Source organism: Zingiber officinale, chromosome 8A (assembly GCF_018446385.1).
Source record: "Zingiber officinale cultivar Zhangliang chromosome 8A, Zo_v1.1, whole genome shotgun sequence".
In the NCBI taxonomy this organism is placed as follows: domain Eukaryota; kingdom Viridiplantae; phylum Streptophyta; class Magnoliopsida; order Zingiberales; family Zingiberaceae; genus Zingiber; species Zingiber officinale.
In genome coordinates, this window is record NC_056000.1 from 66276844 (window position 1) to 66297899 (window position 21056).

Here is a 21056-nt window from a genome sequence, read left to right on the forward strand (position 1 = left end):
AGCATATTGATTTATCGAGCTAAACATCACCCTTTGATAAGTCAAAGAAATAAATATTAAATATATGTGCTGTTTATTATATTAGAATTAAGAGCACACACTTCCATAATAACTAAGATCTAATTCTTTTACTAAGTTAGTACAAAAAGAACTTACCTAAATTGTCCTACTTAATACACTTAGAGTGTATCAGTGTAATTTATTAGTCAAGATAAACTAATTCTTAATTACACTATGACTATTCTGATGGTTTGTTCCTTTCCATCTTAGTCATGAGCAACTATTTATAATTTATAGAGAACCGACAACATGATCTTCTGAGTGTGACACCACACTCCATGTTGTCTACTATATAAATTAATTGAACAATTTACATTTAACAAATAAATGCAGATATTGACCAATGTGATTCTTTTATTTCAAAAATAAATGTTTATAAAAGCTAGGCTTTTAGTATACACTCCAACAATCTCCCACTTATACTAAAAGACTAAGCTGCCATATCTGTTGCCATACATCTGATTCCCATCCCCTCCACATGCCGATCAAAATCTTTCGCCGGAAGGGCCTTAGTGAAAGGATCTGCCAGGATATCCGCTGATGCAATCTTGGCGACGACAACTTCTCCTCGCTTGATGATGTCTCGTATCAGGTGGTACTTGCGCTCTATATGTTTACTTGCCTTATGAGCTCGTGGTTCCTTTGAGTTTACAACTGCACCGCTATTATCACAATAAATTGTGATGATCTTGGGAAAACCAGGAATCACATCTAAGTCCATTAGAAAGTTCCTGAGCCATACAACTTCTTTGGCTGCCTCAGAGGCTGCCACATACTCAGCTTCCATGGTTGAGTCTGAGACGTATTTCTGCTTAACACTCCTCTATGTAATGGCTCCACCTCCTAGAGTAAACATATAGCCTGATGTAGACTTACTGTTATCCCTATCTGATTGGAAGTCCGAATCCATGTAACCCACAAGGAGCAAATCGTCTGCTTGGTAAACTAGCATATAATCTCTAGTCCTTCTCAAGTACTTCAATATATGTTTTATCGCAGTCCAATGTCCTTATCCAGGGTTACTCTGATATTTGTTGACCATGCCCACGGTAAAACAGATATCAGGTCTCGTACACAACATTGCATACATAAGGCTTCCTACAGCCGAAGCATAAGGGATTGCCTTCATCTCCTTTGATGTCTTCGGAGACATCTCTTTGGATAAGGTTACTCCATGCCTAAAAGGTAAGAAACCTTTCTTGGAGTTTTGCATGCTAAAACGAGTAAGAACTGTATCTATATATGAAGTTTGGGATAGACACAACATTCTTTTCTTGCGATCCATTATAACTTTGATCCCAAGAATGTGTGCACATTCTCCTAAGTCCTTCATATCAAATTGTTTGGATAACCATACCCTTACGCCCGATAATACCTTGACATTATTGCCAATTAATAAAATATCATCTACGTATAGTACAATAAATACCACCACGTTTCCGTTACACTTCTTGTATACACAAGACTCATCCGGACACTGAATAAATCCATATGACTGGATTACTTCGTTAAACCGGATGTTCCAAGATCTTGAAGCTTGCTTCAGTCCGTAAATGGACCGATTAAGCTTGCACACTAGATGCTCTTTGCCTTTTTCAATGAACCCTTCTGGTTGCTTCATATGGATATTTTCTTCAAGACTTCTGTTAAGGAAAGCTATCTTGACATCCATTTGCCAAATCTCATAATCCATATGAGCAGCAATGGACAAGTCTGGATTGCCTGGATTGCCAGAAAGTCTAATCGTCGACTGTACACAAGAGTTTGTTTGGATCGATTTATAGCTAGAGGAGGGTGAATAGCTTGTCGTACTTGTCGTTGTTTGCTTCTTGGTGATGATATGTAGCGGAATGTACAAGAAACAAAAATACAACGCTAACACAAGGATTTACTTGGTATCCACCTCAAGAAGAGGTGACTAATCCAAGGATCCACACACGACACGCTCTCCACTAATGAAAACACTCCTTCTCGGTTGCTTCCGGAGGCGGAGAAGCCTCATACAAACCCACACAACAAAATATAACTCACACAAGAAGAAAAATACAAGAATACAAATGAGAACTCTTTCTTCTTGCTTACTTGTTGCTTGTTGTTGCCTCTTGAATCTTGAAAGTGCACCAGCACTTGTCTCTAAGAGCCTCTAAGAACTGGCTGTGAGCAGTGGAGAAATCGCAGTAGGCGTCGCTGTAGAGGAATCGAAGAACTGTCGAAGAAGATGCTCGCCAACGACTTTATCCTGCTCCAACGGTTGGATCCCAACTGATTGAATAACTCTCAATCGATTGGGGAGGCTTTGAATCGATCGAATGATCGATTCAGAGCGCCTCTGTGTTCTCTGGAAAGCGCCTGAATCGATTGGGCGATCGATTCAGCCTCTATCGTGCGATTTCCAGCCCTCCAATCGATTGGCTGATCTATTGGAGGTTTCAATCGATCAACTAATTGATTCAGAAGCTCTCTGTTCGCTTAGAAACACTCTCAATCAATTGACCAATCGATTGGGGAAGTTTTGATCGATTACCCAATCGATCCAGGCCATTTCTGCACAAAATTACATCAACCAATCGATTGACCAATCAATTGAACCCCCCCCCCCCAATCGATTGGCCAATCGATTAGCAAGTAGAAAACTGTATAGATCTTGAAATTATCTTCGTTTCACATCTGAGATCACCTCATTCCGATATCCGAGTCAAAAGTTATGGCATTCGGAAGTTTACTACGTCCGAACTTCCTAGTTCCATGCCAACTCCCTATTGGACTTACAACCGCTAAGAGTTCGGTCAACTTTTGACCCATCTGGACTTTCTCCTGGTGCCAAATGTTCGGTCAACCATGACCTACTTGGAATTCCTTCCACCAAATGTCCGGTCATCCTTGACCCATCTGGATTTCCTCGTGCCTGGCTTCACTCATCAGGTCTTTCCATTGCCCGGCTTCATTCACTGGGACTTTCCCATGCCTGGCTTCACTCACCAAGACTTTCACTCTGCCTAGCTTCACTCACTAGGACTTCCCACTGCTCGTTTTCACTCACTAGGACTTTCACCTGCCTGGCTTCACTCACCAGGACTTCTACCTGCCTGGATTCACTCACCAAGACTTTTCCAACTACCTGACTTCACTCATTAGGACTTCCAACTGCCTAGCTTCACTCACTTGGTCTTTCACCTGGCTTCACTCACCAGGATTTTTCCTTGCCTAATCTCCAGTTAAGACTTTCCCAGTCAAGTATCCGGTCCTCCTTGACCTACTTGACTCTTCATCACATCAACCTGGTCAACCTTGACCAGAGTCTGCAATCTCCATGTATTGTCAAACATCGAAACCTAAACATCAAGACTCAAGCTTGAGCCAACTCAAGCTTAGTCAACCTAGTCAACCTGACCCAAAGGATATTGCACCAATAATCTCCCCCTTTTTGATGTTTGACAATACCTTTAAGTTACGCTAATCCTATAGCCTCAACTTTTTTTCTTCAAGCCAATGCATGAATAAATGAGGGCCTAACTTAAACCCCACATTCTCCCTCTATTGGCATACATCAAAAACTCTCCCCCTGAAGAGTCACCCAACGTTGTTCATAACTTCACAACGAAGGTCCCATACCCTTCATTGTATCCAATGCTCACCCTTGAGCATTAACCACTAAGGAAGGTTAATCACCTTCCAAGGTTTATGAAAACTTAATTTTCATGTCCTTAAAGAATAACTCCCCATAAAAACATGCTCCAAACTTCTGTCATTGCACCAACAATGACTTGGAACTTCCAAATCTTTAGGAAACTCAAATTTAGAAGTTTTGAGGTTCAAAAATTCAATATTGAAACTAAACCTCAACATAAACTTCTACTTAGTCTCCCTTAACCAATTCATCCTTGTTTTCATCATGAAAATTCCTCCGAAAAAATATATAACTGTGTTCCAAGGGGTTAGGAAAGGTTATCTAGACTAAAAATGACTTAAAATGCTGAAATTAAGCTTTCCCAACCAAAATCAGCATTCCCAATCGATTGAGGTTGGGTCCTAATCAATTGAACATGATTCAATCGATCCATGGATTGATTCAGGAACCCTGGATCGATTGGTGAATCGATCCAGCGAGCTTTTGCTCGCGAGAAAACCTCTCTCAATCGATCACCTCATTGATTGAGGCACTCCAATCGATCGGGTGATCGATTGGAGCACTGAAAACCTGAAATTCAATTTCAGAAACTCCCTAAAAATTCTATAAAATTTTAAAAATCATGAAAATTGTTGTAGACATTATTTAGAGTGTATACTATTATGGAAAAATAGTTTTCTTTGAAAATACTTTCTATTTTTAAAGATTGACACAAACTTGAAAACTTATAAAAACTTTAGTGTTTTCTTCTAATTTATGTCTAACTTTTTAATGATGATTACTATCAAAAAATAGTCTTCACCAAGGTTTTCCAAAATGTATTTAAAATCATTTTCAAAATCAATATGCAACCATGTTCTTTGGGCTAAATGTACATAGCTTGTACACTAGTTTTCCCAATGATTGGAAAATATATAACTATGTGTTTTGATGAACCTAAAACTCAAAAGAATGCACTAAATCAACATCTTGAGTTTTGTCCATCATCCTAACATCTCATTTGTATCTAATGAATACTAAACCACATACAAGCCACCTTATAGTTCTTTAGTGAGATGTAAAGTTTTGGTTTTGCCCTAAACTAGGGATCATGCATATCTATCTAGGCATTTTAGAATTTTGAACATCCACCTAGGATGTTACTTGTTAGTAAATGCCATTAGTCCTTATTTGTAAGGAAATTAAATTAATGCATGATGAATTTATGACATATATCAAAAGGAAATAATTTTCAAAAGAAAATATACTATAACTACATGATGTATGTATGACATGACATGGTATTTTTAGATTTTTCATGATAAGACATGAATGTAAAAACATGATGTCATGGCATATGATGGGCACAACAAAGCATGGTAAATTAGCTTAAAATAAAATATACATAGATTACCTATCTAAGTATCCTTAACCTTAGCTAACCTAAAATTAACCTAGATTGCCCCTTATCTTCTCAAGAAAATGCCAAAACCCAACTTGACATTTCTTTACCTCTTGATTAATTTGTGCCAATTAAAATTAAGCATATTCCTCAAAATTTGACACATTTTACTCTTCTAAAAGAGTAAACACCTTGAATTAAGGCTTAGATTTGCCTTTAATTTCCTAAGAACATACCAAAATCCCAATTTGATAGTTCTTATGATTTTCCCAATTTTGCCAATCTAATTTAAAATCAATTTTCTCAAGTGTTGACACATTTTACTCTTTCAAAGAGTAGTCAATAATCCATTTCATTTTCAAAGGTTAACAATAACCTTGAAAATGCTCTCCGAGTGTCAACTTCATCAAGGTTGGGTTAACTACCTTTCCAATTTGAGTTGACACTCTCTAATGCTCTCCGAGTGTCAACTTCATCAAGGTTGGGTTAACTACCTTTCCAATTTAAGTTGACACTCTCTAACCCATCTAAGGGGTAGAGAAAATGCTCCTGGAACTCAAAACCTATTGGTGCTCCTTGGATACTCTAGGTACTCAGTAGGGATAACTTTCCTAGATACCTTCCTAATTACCTTGTTAGGCTTCTTAGAAGCCTTGGTTATCTTTTCTAAGTCAGCTATAGGGATTGCTTCCCTTGTGACATTCTTAGTGACTTTCTTAGACTTCATAGAAGTCTTAGTCGCATTTGTTGTTGCAAAGATACTCCTAGGGATAGCTTCTCTTGTATCCTTGACTTGACCCCTAGACTTAGAGTTGGTTCTATAGCTATATGAAACCCTATGGTAAGAAAATGCATCCTTCTTAGCCTTAGGTTTGTATCCCAAACCTCTATGGCTATTAGATGACTTTTGTACTCCTAGACCTAGGTTTTGCTCATTTTGCCCCTTTAGGATATTTTCGATCCTTTTTAGGGTCTTTTCCATTTTATCAAGTTTTTTTTTATCAAGTAGAGAATAGGTTCGGTTACTTGGTTCGGAGTCAAGGTCGACTCCTACTCCAAGGCCCGCGATCCTTGATCGCACCGATGGGCAATCCACTAAATCACTTCTTTTTGAAAACCTCGGAAAGAAGCAATGCATACAATATGCAAGAATATAAGATAGTAACAGCCTACTATCTTATATAAATTTAAGTATAATGCAAAAATAAAAGTATACCGACAGTATATAAAAGTTGAAGTTTGGTCAGCACTTGAACGAAGTAGTTGCTTGTGTGTAGACGAGTTGTAGAGCACGAACAATAGCAGTTAACATAGAAATGAACTTCGAACCCGACAAATTGCGTTACTAGCCTTGGACCTTGAGCTCACTTTTATAAGAGTTGTCGATGTTCGGTCGACAGATCCTGGGTTCGGTTAACCGAACCCACTCCCTTCCTTCTTTGCTGAGATTCACTGAGATATGATCTTCGAGCATTAACTGATATTTAATGGTTCAGTCGACCGATCTTCTTATTCGGTCTACCGAACATTGACCTTCCCTGTTCATCGAGATCTTGAATTAATGCGCCATTAATGTCTTCATTGTTCGGTCGATCGATTCCCTGGTTCGGTCAACCGATCAGCCAGTCTTCCTTCTTTGCTTCAGCTCGATCAGCTTGCTTCCATGTCATTATTGTTTGGTCGACCGATCCTCTGGTTCGATTGACTGATCAGGCTTAAATCCGAAGCTATGTTCTGTTTAGTTATGGTCTGATTTGGTCTATGTCAACTTGGTTCGATCGACCGATACCTGCGTTCGGTCGACCGATCAGGCCGAACCTGCAAAATAGTGTTAGACAATAATCCGAAAACCTTCCAGTTTAGTTTTTGCATTAGCTAAATGTTTCCTTTCTTAGAATAAATTCTATGACCAGTACCGTAGGATCGAAAGAGTGCGATAGGGGGGTGAATATCGTGCTTTTAAAATCTTTTCTTTTACTTGTTTAAAACAAAGTCGTACAGCGAAAAAGTAGAGAATATGTTGGTGGTTGCTACTCGGAAAACCTAGAGGTTCCACTGTACAAAAAATTTTGTACAAAGGTCTGAACCTTTTCCTAGCTACCATGTGTTCTTTTAAATTAAATTTTGGATCGCCTGCGGAACTTAACACGTTTGATCCAAAACTTAATCTATTTGTTCTTTTAGGTTTTGACTTGGATCTCCTGCGGAACTTAACACGTTCGACCCAAGTCACCTTAAGTTATTAATTCCATTAAATATTAATTTCCATAATTGGTTCCCATTACTGACGTGGCGAGGCACATGACCTTCTTGGATATGGGAGCAACCACCACCGACTAGACAAAACCTTTTATAGAAAGCTAATATTTAATTTCCTAAAATAACTTTAGGTTAACCGAAAGGAACAATCAAATCACAAGGAAAAGAAAAAACAAAAGAACACAACATCGAAAAACATATTCGAAATCCTAGAATCGTAAGCCTCTTGTATTTGGTATTATTTCCAAAAATAACTAGTATGATGCGGAAAGAAAAATTACTAGTTATACCTTTTAGAAAGACCTCTTGATCTTCTACCGTATTCCTCTTCTAACCTGGGACGTTGTGTGGGCAACGGTCTTCCGAGATGCGAAACCACCAAACACCTTCTTCTCCTTCTAGCTAGGTTCGGCCAAAACAAGAAAGCTTCACCAAGGAAGAAGAAATACACCAACCAAGCTCCAAGGGATGCAAGCTTTCTCTCCTTCTTCTTCTTCTTCTTCTTCTCCAAGTAGTATCCGGCCACCACAAGAGCTCCAAGCAAGAGGGATGTTTCGGCCACCACAAAGAGGAAGAGAGGGAGAGGATGTTGGCCGGCCACACCAAGGAATAAGAGAGGGAGGAAAAATAATAGAGGTTGTACACAATGAAGGTACCTCTACCCCTTCTTTTATATTCCTTAGCCTTGGTAAATTAGGAAATTTAATTACAATAAAATTTCCTTAATTTCCTTGACATGATTTAATTGAGAAAAATAAAATAAAATTTCCCAATTAAACTCTTAATGGCCGGCCACATCATAGAGAGGCAAATTAGACAAGTTTCAATCAACAAATTAAAACTTCCTAATTTGTTTCCGGAAATTTTAAAAATAAAATTTCTCTTCAAAAATCCCTTCATGGTTGATAAAAAGAAATTTCTATAATTTTAATTTTTCAACATGTGAATAATTTTCAAAGAGAAAATAAAATATCTCTCCAATCTACAAATAAGGAAAGAGATCTAATCCCTTTCTTTAATCTTTTGTAGATCCTTTTTAAAAGAGATATTTTAATTTTAATTCTCTTTAATAAATTATATCTTCCATATAATAAAAATTAAAATTAAAATTCTTTTTTTAATTTAATTATGGTCGGCCCCCTCTAGCTTGGGTTCAAGCTAGGGCCGGCCACCCTAAACCATGCTTAGGCCGGCCCTAGCTTGATTCCAAGCTAGCTTGGCCGGCCCCCTTTAGGTGGGTATAGAAGGTTTGTATAGGTGGGTATAGTACTCTATAAATAAGAGGCTACGATAGGGACCGAGAGGAGGAATTGGTTTTGGTCTCCCGATAAAATTAAGCATCCCGTGTTCGTCCCGAACACACAACTTAATTTTATCAATAATAATTCATTCCACTAGAGAACTATTATTGAACTACCGCACCAATCCCAAATTACATTTTTGGGCTCCTTCTTATTATGAGTGTGTTAGTCTCCCTGTGTTTAAGATATCGAATGTCCACTAATTAAGTGAGTTACTGACAACTCATTTAATTAATATCTTAGTCCAAGAGTAGTACCACTCAACCTTATCGTCATGTCGGACTAAGTCCACCTGCAGGGTTTAACATGACAATCCTTATGAGCTCATCTTGGGGACATTATCAACCTAGTATCTCTAGGACACAGTTTCCTTCTATAATCAACAACACACACTATATGTAATATCATTTCCCAATTTATCGGGCTTATTGATTCATCGAACTAAATCTCACCCATTGATAAATTAAAGAAATAAATATCAAATATATGTGCTTGTTATTATATTAGGATTAAGAGCACACACTTCCATAATAACTGAGGTATTTGTTCCTTTATAAAGTCAGTATAAAAGAAACGACCTCAAATGGTCCTACTCAATACACTCTAAGTGTACTAGTGTAATTATATAGTCAAGATAAACTAATTCCTAATTACACTATGACCTTCCAATGGTTTGTTCCTTACCATTTTGGTCATGAGCTACTGTTTATAATTTATAAGGTACTGATAACATCATCTTCTGCATATGACACCACATACTATGTTATCTACAATATAAATTAATTGAACAACTACAAACAAATATAGATAATTTGACCAAATGTGATTCTTTATTCAAAATAAATGTTTACAAAAGCTTAGGCTTTCAGTATACACTCCAACACATGTTTGGTTACTTGGTTCAGAGCCTCGGAAAGAAGCAGTGAGTACAATATGCAAGAATATAAGATAGTAACAGCCTACTATCTTATATGAATTTAAGTTTAATGCAAAAATAAAAGTATACCGACATTATATAAAAGTTGAAGTTTGGTCGGCACTTGAACGAAGTAGTTGCTTGCGTGTAGATGAGTTGTAGAGCACGAACAGTAGCAGCTAGCACAGAAATGAACTTCGAACCCGACAGATTGTGTTACCAGCCTCGGACCTCGAGCTCACTTTTATAAGAGTCGTCGATGTTCGGTTGACCGAACCCGCTCCCTTCCTTCTTTACTGAGATTCGCTGAGATATGATCTTCGAGCATTAATTGATCTTTAATGGTTCGGTTGACCAATCTCCTTGTTCGATCGACCGAATAGTGACCTTCCTTATTCATCGAGATCTTGAATTAATGCGTCATTAATGTCTTCATTGTTCGGTTGACCGATTCCCTGGTTCGGTCGACCGATCAGCCAGTCTTCCTTCTTTGCTTCAGCTCGATCAGCTTGCTTCCATGTCATCATTATTTGGTCGACCGATCCTCTGGTTTGGTCGACCGATCAGGCTTAAATCCGAAGTTATGTTCTGTTTGGTTCTGGTCTGATCTAGTCTGTGTCAGCCTGGTTCGATTGACCGATACCTGCATTAGGTTGACCGATACCTACGTTCGATCGACCGATCAGGCTGAACCTGCAAAATAGTGTTAGACAATAATCTTGCAAAACATATATTAGCACAGTAATAATATATCTAATGCATGAGTAATAGACAGTTTAATTGTCTTGATCTTAACTTGGAAACCTTCCCGGTTTCTTTAATTGAATCAGCAACCTTAAGTTGTTCCCTTCAGGAACACTACCTCACTGTCGCTCCTCTAGTTGTTTACCTCAACCTACCTGTCAAACTTTGATCCTCCAAATTTATTTGGACTTTTCACTTAGCCTTGATCGGCTCGCCAAGACTTTCTCTCGATCTTCGATCCTCCAAACGTCTCGATCTCACTGCCAAGTGTCGGGTTCTCTTGACCCACTTAGTCTTTCCACCTGGGTTCCACGGTCTGCTAAGACTTTTCCTGCCTAGCCTCCAACTAGGTCCTTCCCGGTTGAGTAAATAGCTTGCACACTTAGTCAATTTGTTAGATCACAACAAGACTTAACTTGAACCTTTGACAACATCAAAACTTATGTTTGATTCTGGTGCAACTTGCACCAACAGTACCAAATGTTTCTAGTTAATTGTTTTAAAAACTATTTTCTTAATTTAGTTAAATTGAGAGTATGTTATGGTTTTAAATGCAGTTATGATTCGGGATGTCTGCATACTTAGACACATATATAAATGTATATATAAAAAAACTAGGGACGTTTCAGCTGAAGTCAGTATATCACCTGAGCGGGAACTAGAACAGTAGTGATGAATAACAAGATACACGCAATACAATATATCAAGTGTGCATACATTCCCATCGGAGAGGACCCCTCATTTATGTATTACCTCTATAACCTCTGCAATCATGAGATGACAGAGAATGTCGGGTGTTAAAAGTTGTTAAGCAACGGAGTATATGTATTTTGGAAGGAGTATAGCCCCAGTCCAAGGAATCTCCAGTTACACGTGTGCACCCTTTTTGTTATTGACGTTATCAATGAGGTGAGGAAAGGAATATGCTATCATAATAGGTCGGCTGAGGGGAAGCACAAAGGAATATTCTTTGACAAACGGCTGTTATTTCCTGGCAGGCTGTTAGGATTCTCTGACAGGCTGTTAGGATTCTCTGACAGACTGTTAGGATTCTCTGACCAGTTTGCTCCTTGGATATATCTCAGCTGGGGGTTGGCTTGATCGGGTGTCAATTGTGGTGAAGGATGAATGGAACCTTAATTCTAGTGCTCTGAGTGAAATCCTACCCTATCTTTAGGACCACTCGACTATATGTTGTGATTCTGGAGATCTGAGTGAAATCCTGCCCTGTCTTTAGGGTCACTCAAATATATATTGTGACTATGGAGATTTGAGTGAACTTATAGAAACGAGTCTCTCAGGTCAGGGTGGTTCTATGATCATCCGATGATGTACTTGGGTTGCGTGCTTCTGGAGTATGAGGAATTAAACTCCAAGAGGCCCGACCGACCTCTTGGTCAAGTGTTCCTACGACTAGAGGTTGGTTCCTGATTACTGAGGTAATATCTTGAGTTGTTTAAATCTAGTTGACTTTTTGAATGTTACCCAACCTACTTTGTGGGGATAAGGGTATTGACGCATGTAATTGATCATCCCTTTAACCCAACCAACCATACACAGGAGGGCGGAAGAATGAACAGGAAGACACGCATATTTGTTGGACCGTCTATGTAGTTGTACCCCAAATGAAAGGTTGGATGGTTAAGGCTCGACCAAGTATTCCCTCGACTGTTCTTTGGGCTAGTCAGGGCATGAATAGTGAGCGATTAATACACGAAGTGTTACAGTGCCTCTGTCCCTTATGCACGGCCGACCTTTAGATTGACCGTCCCTGAATTAAGATACATAAGTACTGGGCTAGAGGATAGACCCCTTTCAAGAGTGACTTTTTGACCACCATATCTTTTTGACTTGGACTACCACGTCACCTTGACTTGGAGCTTGGGATCAACTTTTAACACCCCATATCATAAATAAATGCTAGATTGCATTTTATCCATTTAATTTATATCTTTTTTTTAAAAAAAAAGATTTTAAAATCTTTGAATTTCTGTCTTCAAATTTTACAACTATTATCATCAAAGATTAATTAATTGATTTTATTAAAAATACAGTGTATATATTTTTAAAATTTTAATTATTAAAATGATGACATGGTGTTACTTGTTCTCAAGAGGATATCTTATTTTTAAAATTTGTTTTTAATGCAAAGTTAGAGAGAGGTGGAAAAACATATTATTATTATTTGTCTTTGCTAAAGGCTAAGGCTAGTCCTCTTAGAGCTATGGAAATTAAAGTAAATTAAATTAAATTAGTTAAAATATTTTTCCTTTCGATAAGAAATTTTAGTATTTGAGAAGTGATCTTCATTGTTTTGTGTTTTTCCAGGTTCTAACTCTAAGATAATTTGAGAGAGCTTCGGTGCAAAATGTAGACACCAATTGCCCGATTCTCGCTCAATTTATATAAATTTGAATTCTCTTTATGGGCGTAAACTAAGTACATATATGTTTAACATGTGTTACATTACCAACATATAGTCGAACTTAATAATCTCTACCAGCAAGTTAAATAGTTAAAGTGTTCGAAGTTTAAAAACTCTAGAAAAAAGGTAGACTAAATCCAAGCGCTAAAACAAAAAAGCTAGCTAGAAAACTCTAAAGTAAACTCTTGAGACACAAAATGAAGTTATCACACACTTACTTGGCCTAGCAATACACGAATTAGATCCCAAGAACTTCTACCAATTACACGCGAGGTTTTGAATCCGCATAACGACACTATTAGGAAAAGTTTAATCTCTTCGCCCCTACCTTAATGATTGCGGAATAATCTCACATGTCTAGAAGCACCTCTTAGCTAAGACCAACTGAAATCAGATTCTTTTTTATCATTATTTCCTTGATAAAGAATACTTTTGGCAAAGGAGTGAGGCCATGCATGGCAGCTATTTAACAGACTAAAAGAGGACTCTCCTTGCACTGTCACACACAGAAAAACAAGAAATGGGAGAGGAAGCTGAGCAAATAGCAGTAGTCAAGGTGGAGGATTCCAGTAAGAACAATCCTTTTTTTTTAGTAATTATTATTATTGAACTCTTCTATTTTAGAGCTCTCAATATGAAAAATAACTATTTTTTTTTTCAAAATATATATAAGCATTTATCATAAGCTCTACTCATGTTTAGAGTTTTTTCCTCTTTCCTTTTCCTTTTTGTTGTGAAATTCAGGTTCCTTTTCCAAAGAGAAGAGCTCAAGAAAGTCAACTGAAAGAGGTGAGGATCAAAAAAACACTATTCTGATAAGTTTTTTCTAGTTGTGTTAAGAAAAAGCTTATTGTTATTGCTGTTGTGGTGGTGGTGGTGGCGGTGGTGTGCGAAGATTCTGCTCTGGCACAGGTTGAGAATGAAAAGAAGTTATCGTTTATCAGGGCATGGGAAGAAGGAGAAAAATCAAAAGCAGATAACAAGTAAGAATATGTTGTTGCTGGTGTTTCTTTCTTTGAAAAGTATGATTTTGTTTGGAACACCTTTCTGTTTATTGATGTTTAGTTTAAACTCTACCGAAAGTGGTAAAGTCCTAATTGTTCGATGATAGAGCTCAGAAGAAGAAGAAGGCTATCGCGGTGTGGGAGAACTCCAAGAAGGCAGGTCTAGAAGCTGACCTGAAGAAGGTTGAGGTATGACTTTCTTTTCTTAAGTGTGTTAGGATCCTTGTAAGTACCTTTTGAAAATTGAACTTGTTAGAATTTGTCAACTTAAACCATGCGCGTGTAGATCCTAATTCAGTCATGTGTACGGTTGAGCATTCTTAAATCGAACTAATGAAACTTTTTTTTGGACCAATCAAATAGATTAAATTTTGTCATTAAAACCAAACATGTCAAACAGATACAAAATTAACCAAATTAATTGGTTTAATAAAAAAAAGTAAAATAAATCTTAATATTTTTATTTAATAAAAAAATTAGTTTAATCGATTAAACTAATTTTAAAATTTTAAAATTGAAATGAAACATATAAAATCAAAATTTAAGTTGAATCGAAATTTTACTCACCCCTAATCATTTGAGACATCTAAAAGATGGAATAACCTCTATTACAATGTCACATAATAAAACCATGTCTTCCTTGTAGAATAAAACAACCCTTATAAAGTGTAATTTAATATGATTTGTTTTCAAGAATCCTTCCAACAAGGGCAAATTGATGACATAACTTGCGCAAAAGGCCTCTTAATCCTCTCTAAGCTCATTTCTTAACATTGATAGAGAACAATGAAAAATTTTGCTTTACTCCTTGAACACCAAAAAAAAAAAAAAAAAAAAAAAAATTCAAATGCACCCTACAATGTCTTTTATAAACTTTATAACACTTTGTGCTTGAGAAATTGACATTTGATTCATGGAAGGGACGGATCTAGAAATTAGAATTGTACTGGGTTATAATTTTAAATAGAATCCTTATCTTAATTTGTATGAATTATCTTAAAGATTTATCTACTATCGATCTTTTTTTTGAGTTCATAAAAAAATATTTTATCATTTTAATATAATCCTAAATAACACGAGGAATTAATTTTTAGAATTATTTAAATTAATTAAATAATTTAATCAATTTAAATCATTTAATTTTATTATTATTAAATCATTTACAATTTACACTCTTAATTACTTGACAACTTAAATTCACATTTTAATTATTTTTCTAATTACCTATAAAATAAAATTATTTTTAATCAATCAAAATTTTTCTTCGGCTTTTGAATTACAATACTTAATTAATTAATCTGTACCATTTTCCTTTCTTCTTTTTTTTTAACCAGCAAAAATTAATTCCTACTCATATTTAATTAAACTTTTCTTCTTTTTCTCCATCGCAATGTAAACTAGTGGAAATTGTTGTTTTTTTGCTTTCCCTTCTTCTTCTCCCTCAACAGAAACTTCAGAACCTCGGAGGAGGGAAAACTTCCATTACTTTTTCTTCTTTCCCCTTCATATTCTCTCTCGCAATGCAAAATCAACAGAAATTTCAGAACCTGGGAGTATGAAAACTTCTGTTGCTTTTTCTTCTTTCCCTTTCATCCTTTCCCACGTTTTAGCCGGCGGTGATCGCTCAATAGAGGCAACTAGGGAATGATCCAAGAAGGGTTGGGCTATAACCCAGGACAGCCCTTGCTTGGATCCGTCTCTGTTCATGAATGATGGATCTATCAAGCTAGATATGGGGAACCCGACAATGAGTTTAATGTCCATGGAATATGGATTCAAACTTATGCTGATCGACCTTGAGCAATGCTCCAAACTTGGAGACGTACAACAATGTGATTTCGAACAAGCTGAAACTTCATAATTGTTGGTTCTAAGATTGCAACATTGGTTTCCTACTACATGTCCTCACACTTGTTATCCTTTTTGTACTTGAAAACATAGATCACAATCCAAAAAGAGTTTTGGTTGTGTATCGTAATCGATTTGGAATCTACAAACAGGAAGGTTATGAGAAAAAAAAGGCCGAGTATGCGGAGAAAGTCAGAAACAAGATAGCAATGGTACACAAAACAGCTGATGAGAAGCGAGCAATGGTGGATGCGAAGCTCGGGGAGGAGGTCCTGAAAGCCGAAGAAGCCGCTGCTAAGTTTCGTGCGACAGGACAAACTCCAAAGAAGAGTACTTTCAGCTGCTTTGGTGCATGAGGTGCAAGAGAAAATTGTGTAATTGAACTTGTTTTTAAGGTGTTTGTGTGCTTTTGTGTGGTTTAATTTTTATTAACAATTATATTGACTCCCTGTGAGAAGTATCATACCATCTGTTCAAGCATCTCCGGCATAATTCTGATTCGTCGATATCCAGCAAAACGATAAGGTCATATGACCAACCGGCGATAATTCATCATCTTACACTGCCCGTAATAGGCAAAGTATCATGAGTACATTTGAAGGCTATTTGCTACAGAAAGCTGGGAGAACTATCAGCATGCCCCGGTACAAGTCACTCAGATACAAAACTCATGGCAAACCACTCACAAGAGTTTCAGAATCACTTATTATTAGCCCTATCATAGAGTTAGTCGATCGAAACACTAGTTGTAGTTGCACACCATCTTATTAGTTTGGAGAAAAAGATTTGCTCTTCAGTGTTATTCAGAACTCTACTTCAGGAGGTTCATGGTTGCTAGAGGAACAAGCACTCGGGGAAAGGCAGATGTTATTTTCCATTTAGTGAGTAGTGAAGAAGTCGAAGTCATGGTGTTCGACTCCTAACTGCTTCAGCCAAGAGTATGCTGCACTGTAGAGGGAGCTCATCATGTCACTGTCTGGCGTTTCAGGGTTTACCCACAGGCCGCCCTGCAGTTTGTATGTGGCGAGACCAAAGGGAGAAAGTGAAACACGGTTGTGGCTGCTCTTTTTCTCCATCACGTCACCTGCGTTTGTGGAACATGAGTCATTGGCAACTTCCTCTGGCACATAGTTGTTTTCTGCGGAAATCACATGGACGAAAACATGTAAATGATGTGGTTTATCAGCATTTAATCTATGAATGTAACAAAGAAAAAAAGTTATGACTTTTAAGAAGCAAAAAAAAAGGCATTAATTGCTAGACATGACTTTGTGGTTTCTTGCATCGATCAATGGGCAAAGCATTGTCATCCATAACTTGCACATAAATAACAAATGATAGCCCATACCTTGGAAGGATGCGGAGATTGTATGATAAGTTAGAAAGCAAGTAGACAATTCTTTCACATTTCTGCAAGATGGAATGTGGTAAATTGGATACCTGATAAGGAAACAAATTGGTCAGAATTAATGAACCAAAAAGACCATTATACAACAATGAATCAATCTCTAGAAATCTATGAATAACCGCGTGTTCTCAATGTATGAATTATGTCAGTAGGCCTAATTGCACGATGTGCTACCATTATTCCTTTTGATAGAAGGAAACCATGACCGATTTGTATTACATTCCCTAGATTGGCAAGAAACCTCTTAGTAACTCAGTTTTTCTCTATAATAATGACATGAAATAGAAGTGTAGCATTGCTAAGTAACAGAATAATGAGATGAAATACAGGCGTGGAATTACCAGGCAACCGAAATCCAGCTAGCTGGTGAGATGTCCACACTCTTGAACGATGTCAAACAAGGATAGTTTTGTGCTAGTTCATTTACCTGTTCACCAAATTTAACAACTAATTATAAATAAAGAAAAAGAAAACTAGGACTTGTGAACCTAATTTAGTGTCTATTTTTGACAAACTAGAGCCGGTCAAGAGAGCACGTTAGACGTGATTTATACCTTATCAAAGAGAGGTATCCTTCCATAAGGAGAACCATATTCTATATACTGCAAGTACAATTGCCCTAAAAGATGTCTCGCTGACCAAGAAACGTCCTGGTCAAACAGAGAATCATCTGAAACATCCGATGATCGAGACAATTTCTCACTCTCATTGTCGTCACTGAATGACTCCTTTTCACTATCTTCCAACATACACCTGTACGAAGGTTGTAAAACAAATCACAGTTGTATGATTTCGAAAAAAGTCATTTGAAGCAACAAATACAGATTATGTCTTAGTTACACGCACCTCGTGAGAGAATGGGATTTGCTAGTGTAAATTTGGATCGCAGAGAGGTACGGAACGTAATATTGAACTACACTATCACGATTATCAAGAATGATTGGGACTCCAATCCCGTATGCACTCCACTCTCTATACTGATCCCAAAGATCTCCAAGATTAAAATACTCAACCTTGCGTTGTAAGATTGGCTGAGAATTTGTCTGTAACCATTAGAGCTTGATGTGAGATATAAAACATATAACCCACAGTGAGAAAAGAAAGTTTACTTGGTGATATATCAAAGCAGAAAAAAAAGGAGTATGAGACAGGAGCACAAATGTAACCTAGGAAAGCATTTCAACTTAGTCAATAAGTTTCAAGCACTCCGTGCCAAGAGATATTGTGTACACGTGAACTCATACACGAGCTGTTGAAGCATTTAGAACAATTTTTGGTCTATGCCAAACAGAAGTGGGTTATACCAACTTCCTTCACACGAAATGTGCCATGTCAAAAAGGTATGAGCATTGCCTCAAGCACACAATACATCACTTGGTTGAGACAGTTAACAGAAAAGAAAACAAAAAGTGAGTATATCACTTTGTTCACCAATTCAAATTGTTATCCACCCATTTGCACTCATCTTTTGATCCTCAAAATGAAGGAATATAGCTATATGAGTCCCTATAAACTGAAACATGGTTTTCCATACCAAATCTCCAAACAAAAAGAAATAATGAATGAACATAAATTTAGCATGGCTTCTGTTTCTAAAAATTATATTTACAACTACTATAAAATAAAATTCACTCCATAAAAACTCATCTGTGTATCTACTTTACCAGACCTTCATAAAACATTCTCTGAGATATTTGTAAAAAATGTTCAATGAAAAAAAGTACAACAATCCACGATATATTCCATAAGATATCAGTTCAGATAGTGCTAAACGGATAGAAATTTTGCATTAAGCGAAGCATAACAAAGGTTCAAATTTTAAGGAAAGAAATTAACAATCTGAGGCAACAACGAAACCTAAAGGGCAAGATTATCACTACAAAGAGGCAAAGCAGTCACCTTTGGGAGGGGGCAAACGGGAACCCTCGGCGTCGTGCAACTGAGGAAAGTTTGCATATTGGAGCGCCTACGCCAGTTAATCACCATTTTTGGCCCCTTCAACACCACTCGTTATCCAACTCGATCGATGAAACGAGGAGTGAAACTACAAATCCCACACGAATCAACGGGGACACGAAATAAGTACGAGGACGGGAAAAGATCTCTCTCTCTCTCTCTTTTGTTTAATTTTACGATATTACATCACACCTCGAACTATGCTCCATCGATGCGCCGCCAACAACAGAAAGTTAACAGATTCAAATAGGACCTCAACCAATTCGAACAAGACCGAATAGAAACAGAGCAGATGCAAGGAATGGCGGCGAGGGGAAGAAGAGAGTGACTGGAACCGAGATCGACGGAGACAGCGGAGCAGAAGTCGGTGGCGATGCGATGCGACGCGGCGTTTCTTCTCGACGAGGAGGCGAAGAAGAGCCGCCGCGTGGTCCTTATAAAACAAACCCCACGAGCTAATCACACACGATTCCCTTACGTGAACGCCAACATCTCGGTCCCACAAGTTATTGACAAATATTAACGCCCGGTGTAAGCATGGGTTTAGAATTTAATTACACACATGATAAATCATCATTTTTATTATTAATTTACATATAATAAAATTTATTCATATACATTAAATTACTATAGTTTAGTTAATATTTTTTAAAGAAAAATAATTCATAAAAGATTATATTTAATTTTTATATCAACAAAGGTAGAAACTGATAAATAAAACATCTCTTATAGTCATCCTTAAATTATGTATAAAGAAATAAATTATGAACTAATTTATAGTTAACCGTCAAACATAATTAACTAGTGGAAAGAGCTTTTCTCAAGATATATCAAATCTACTATACGAATTGGGCACTTTGTGGACAATATTTATATCCTCAATGATAACATATGAACTCTCACTTAATTAAGGATAATTAAGCCAATTAGTGATAATTAAGGTGGGTCCAAAGTAAAATCAATATTAAAGGCTTCGAAATGAACATTAAATACAACAATTAATTCTTTAGCTTACCATCCATGTGATGTGAATTGCATATATCTAAACATAATTAAAGGCTAGATATGACCAACTACCAATTTGATTCGATGCATAGTCGCTTCTAGAGGATGTACAAATCAAGTTAGTTGGAATTTTAAATGTGTGAGTCGATGATGTGTTGCTCATCTTTTTAAATCATGTGCTAAATTAGGTTAGCTAAGATTGCCATTCTTTCGCGAAAATATTGACACTTACCGACTCAATGATTTATCATTTGTTAGGCCCTTCATTGGATTGACAACGATTATATGCTTTTATTAATGCTCCATGATGATTATAAATAGATTATTTAAGTCTTTTATTTTACAAAATGTAATGCATCACTTGAGTTAATGTCATAACTTTGGTTGACATGAATTGAATTGATGGAAAAGGTGATCGATCTTTGCTCGTTATTTGCTAATATATCACATTATATCGTATCTTAGTTTTAATTTTATGTGAAAATCTATTAAGCATGATCAATTTATAGAATTTTTAGTATTCGATTAGAAAAGGATAAGATGTCAAAAATTATCAAAAATAGTTTATCCATTTTTAGAAATTAAATACTCTTTTTATAAAAAAAAAAATCAAAATATGAGAGGTGAAATAAATACCAAACTTGCTCCCGACACTGGAGCAATTTTATTGGACAAGGATATTTTTCAAATATAAAATGCCTTTATAATTTTTTTTTTGTTAAAATGAGTTACCTTTTTAACTTTTGTCAAAATATTACTTCAATATTAATTTATTTATTTTTAAATATTGGTAGAGCTGCTCTAATATTAGTTAAAATTGCTTTAATGTTGTTTAAAATTATTATAATAAAGATTAAAGTTACTCCAATATGATTAATATTTCTCTATTATTTATAATTTAATATTAATCAAAATTAATCCAATTTGATTAAAATATTTTAACTTAGTTAAAATCATTCAAATACTATGGTTCTTTTTTATAATATAAAAATTTCTCATCAACCATTAAATAAATTAAAAAGTGCTCATAGATGTTCATGTTCAGCTAAATCATCAGTACTCTTATATTTAAGATTTTACTAAAAAAATTTCCTACACTATGTTACAGTTGAAATTCAAAT

At 36.4% G+C, this 21056-nt stretch overlaps 2 protein-coding genes across 2 annotated transcripts; one reads left to right on the forward strand and one right to left on the reverse strand.

The window, feature by feature from the left end:
• Window positions 1–13131: 13131 nt before the first annotated feature.
• Window positions 13132–16029, forward strand: LOC122009338 (remorin-like). The gene is made up of 5 exons (XM_042565456.1): window positions 13132–13283; window positions 13459–13503; window positions 13610–13697; window positions 13826–13907; window positions 15719–16029. Exons 1-5 carry the CDS (start codon window positions 13235–13237, stop codon window positions 15920–15922), a joined length of 468 nt encoding a protein of 155 aa, XP_042421390.1. The 5' UTR covers window positions 13132–13234; the 3' UTR covers window positions 15923–16029.
• Window positions 16030–16041: 12 nt separating this feature from the next.
• Window positions 16042–19335, reverse strand: LOC122009337. The gene is made up of 7 exons (XM_042565455.1): window positions 19123–19335; window positions 18874–19018; window positions 17821–18017; window positions 17529–17727; window positions 17316–17401; window positions 16915–17006; window positions 16042–16704 (listed from the first exon to the last, which is right to left on the reverse strand). The coding sequence occupies exons 2-7, from the start codon at window positions 18958–18960 to the stop codon at window positions 16445–16447; spliced, it is 921 nt and encodes a 306-aa protein (XP_042421389.1). The 5' UTR covers window positions 18961–19018; window positions 19123–19335; the 3' UTR covers window positions 16042–16444.
• Window positions 19336–21056: the final 1721 nt, after the last annotated feature.

Coding starts and splice junctions, on each gene's coding strand:
- LOC122009338 (XM_042565456.1), top strand. CDS start 13,235: ATGGGAGAGGAAGCTGAGCAAATAGCAGTAGTCAAGGTGGAGGATTCC. Junction 13,504..13,609: donor AAGAAAGTCAACTGAAAGAG/GTGAGGATCAAA, acceptor TGGTGTGCGAAG/ATTCTGCTCTGGCACAGGTT. Junction 13,908..15,718: donor CTGACCTGAAGAAGGTTGAG/GTATGACTTTCT, acceptor ATCTACAAACAG/GAAGGTTATGAGAAAAAAAA.
- LOC122009337 (XM_042565455.1), bottom strand. CDS start 18,960: ATGGTGATTAACTGGCGTAGGCGCTCCAATATGCAAACTTTCCTCAGT. Junction 17,402..17,528: donor GGATACCTCTCTTTGATAAG/GTATAAATCACG, acceptor TTTGGTGAACAG/GTAAATGAACTAGCACAAAA. Junction 16,705..16,914: donor AATCTCCGCATCCTTCCAAG/GTATGGGCTATC, acceptor TGATTTCCGCAG/AAAACAACTATGTGCCAGAG.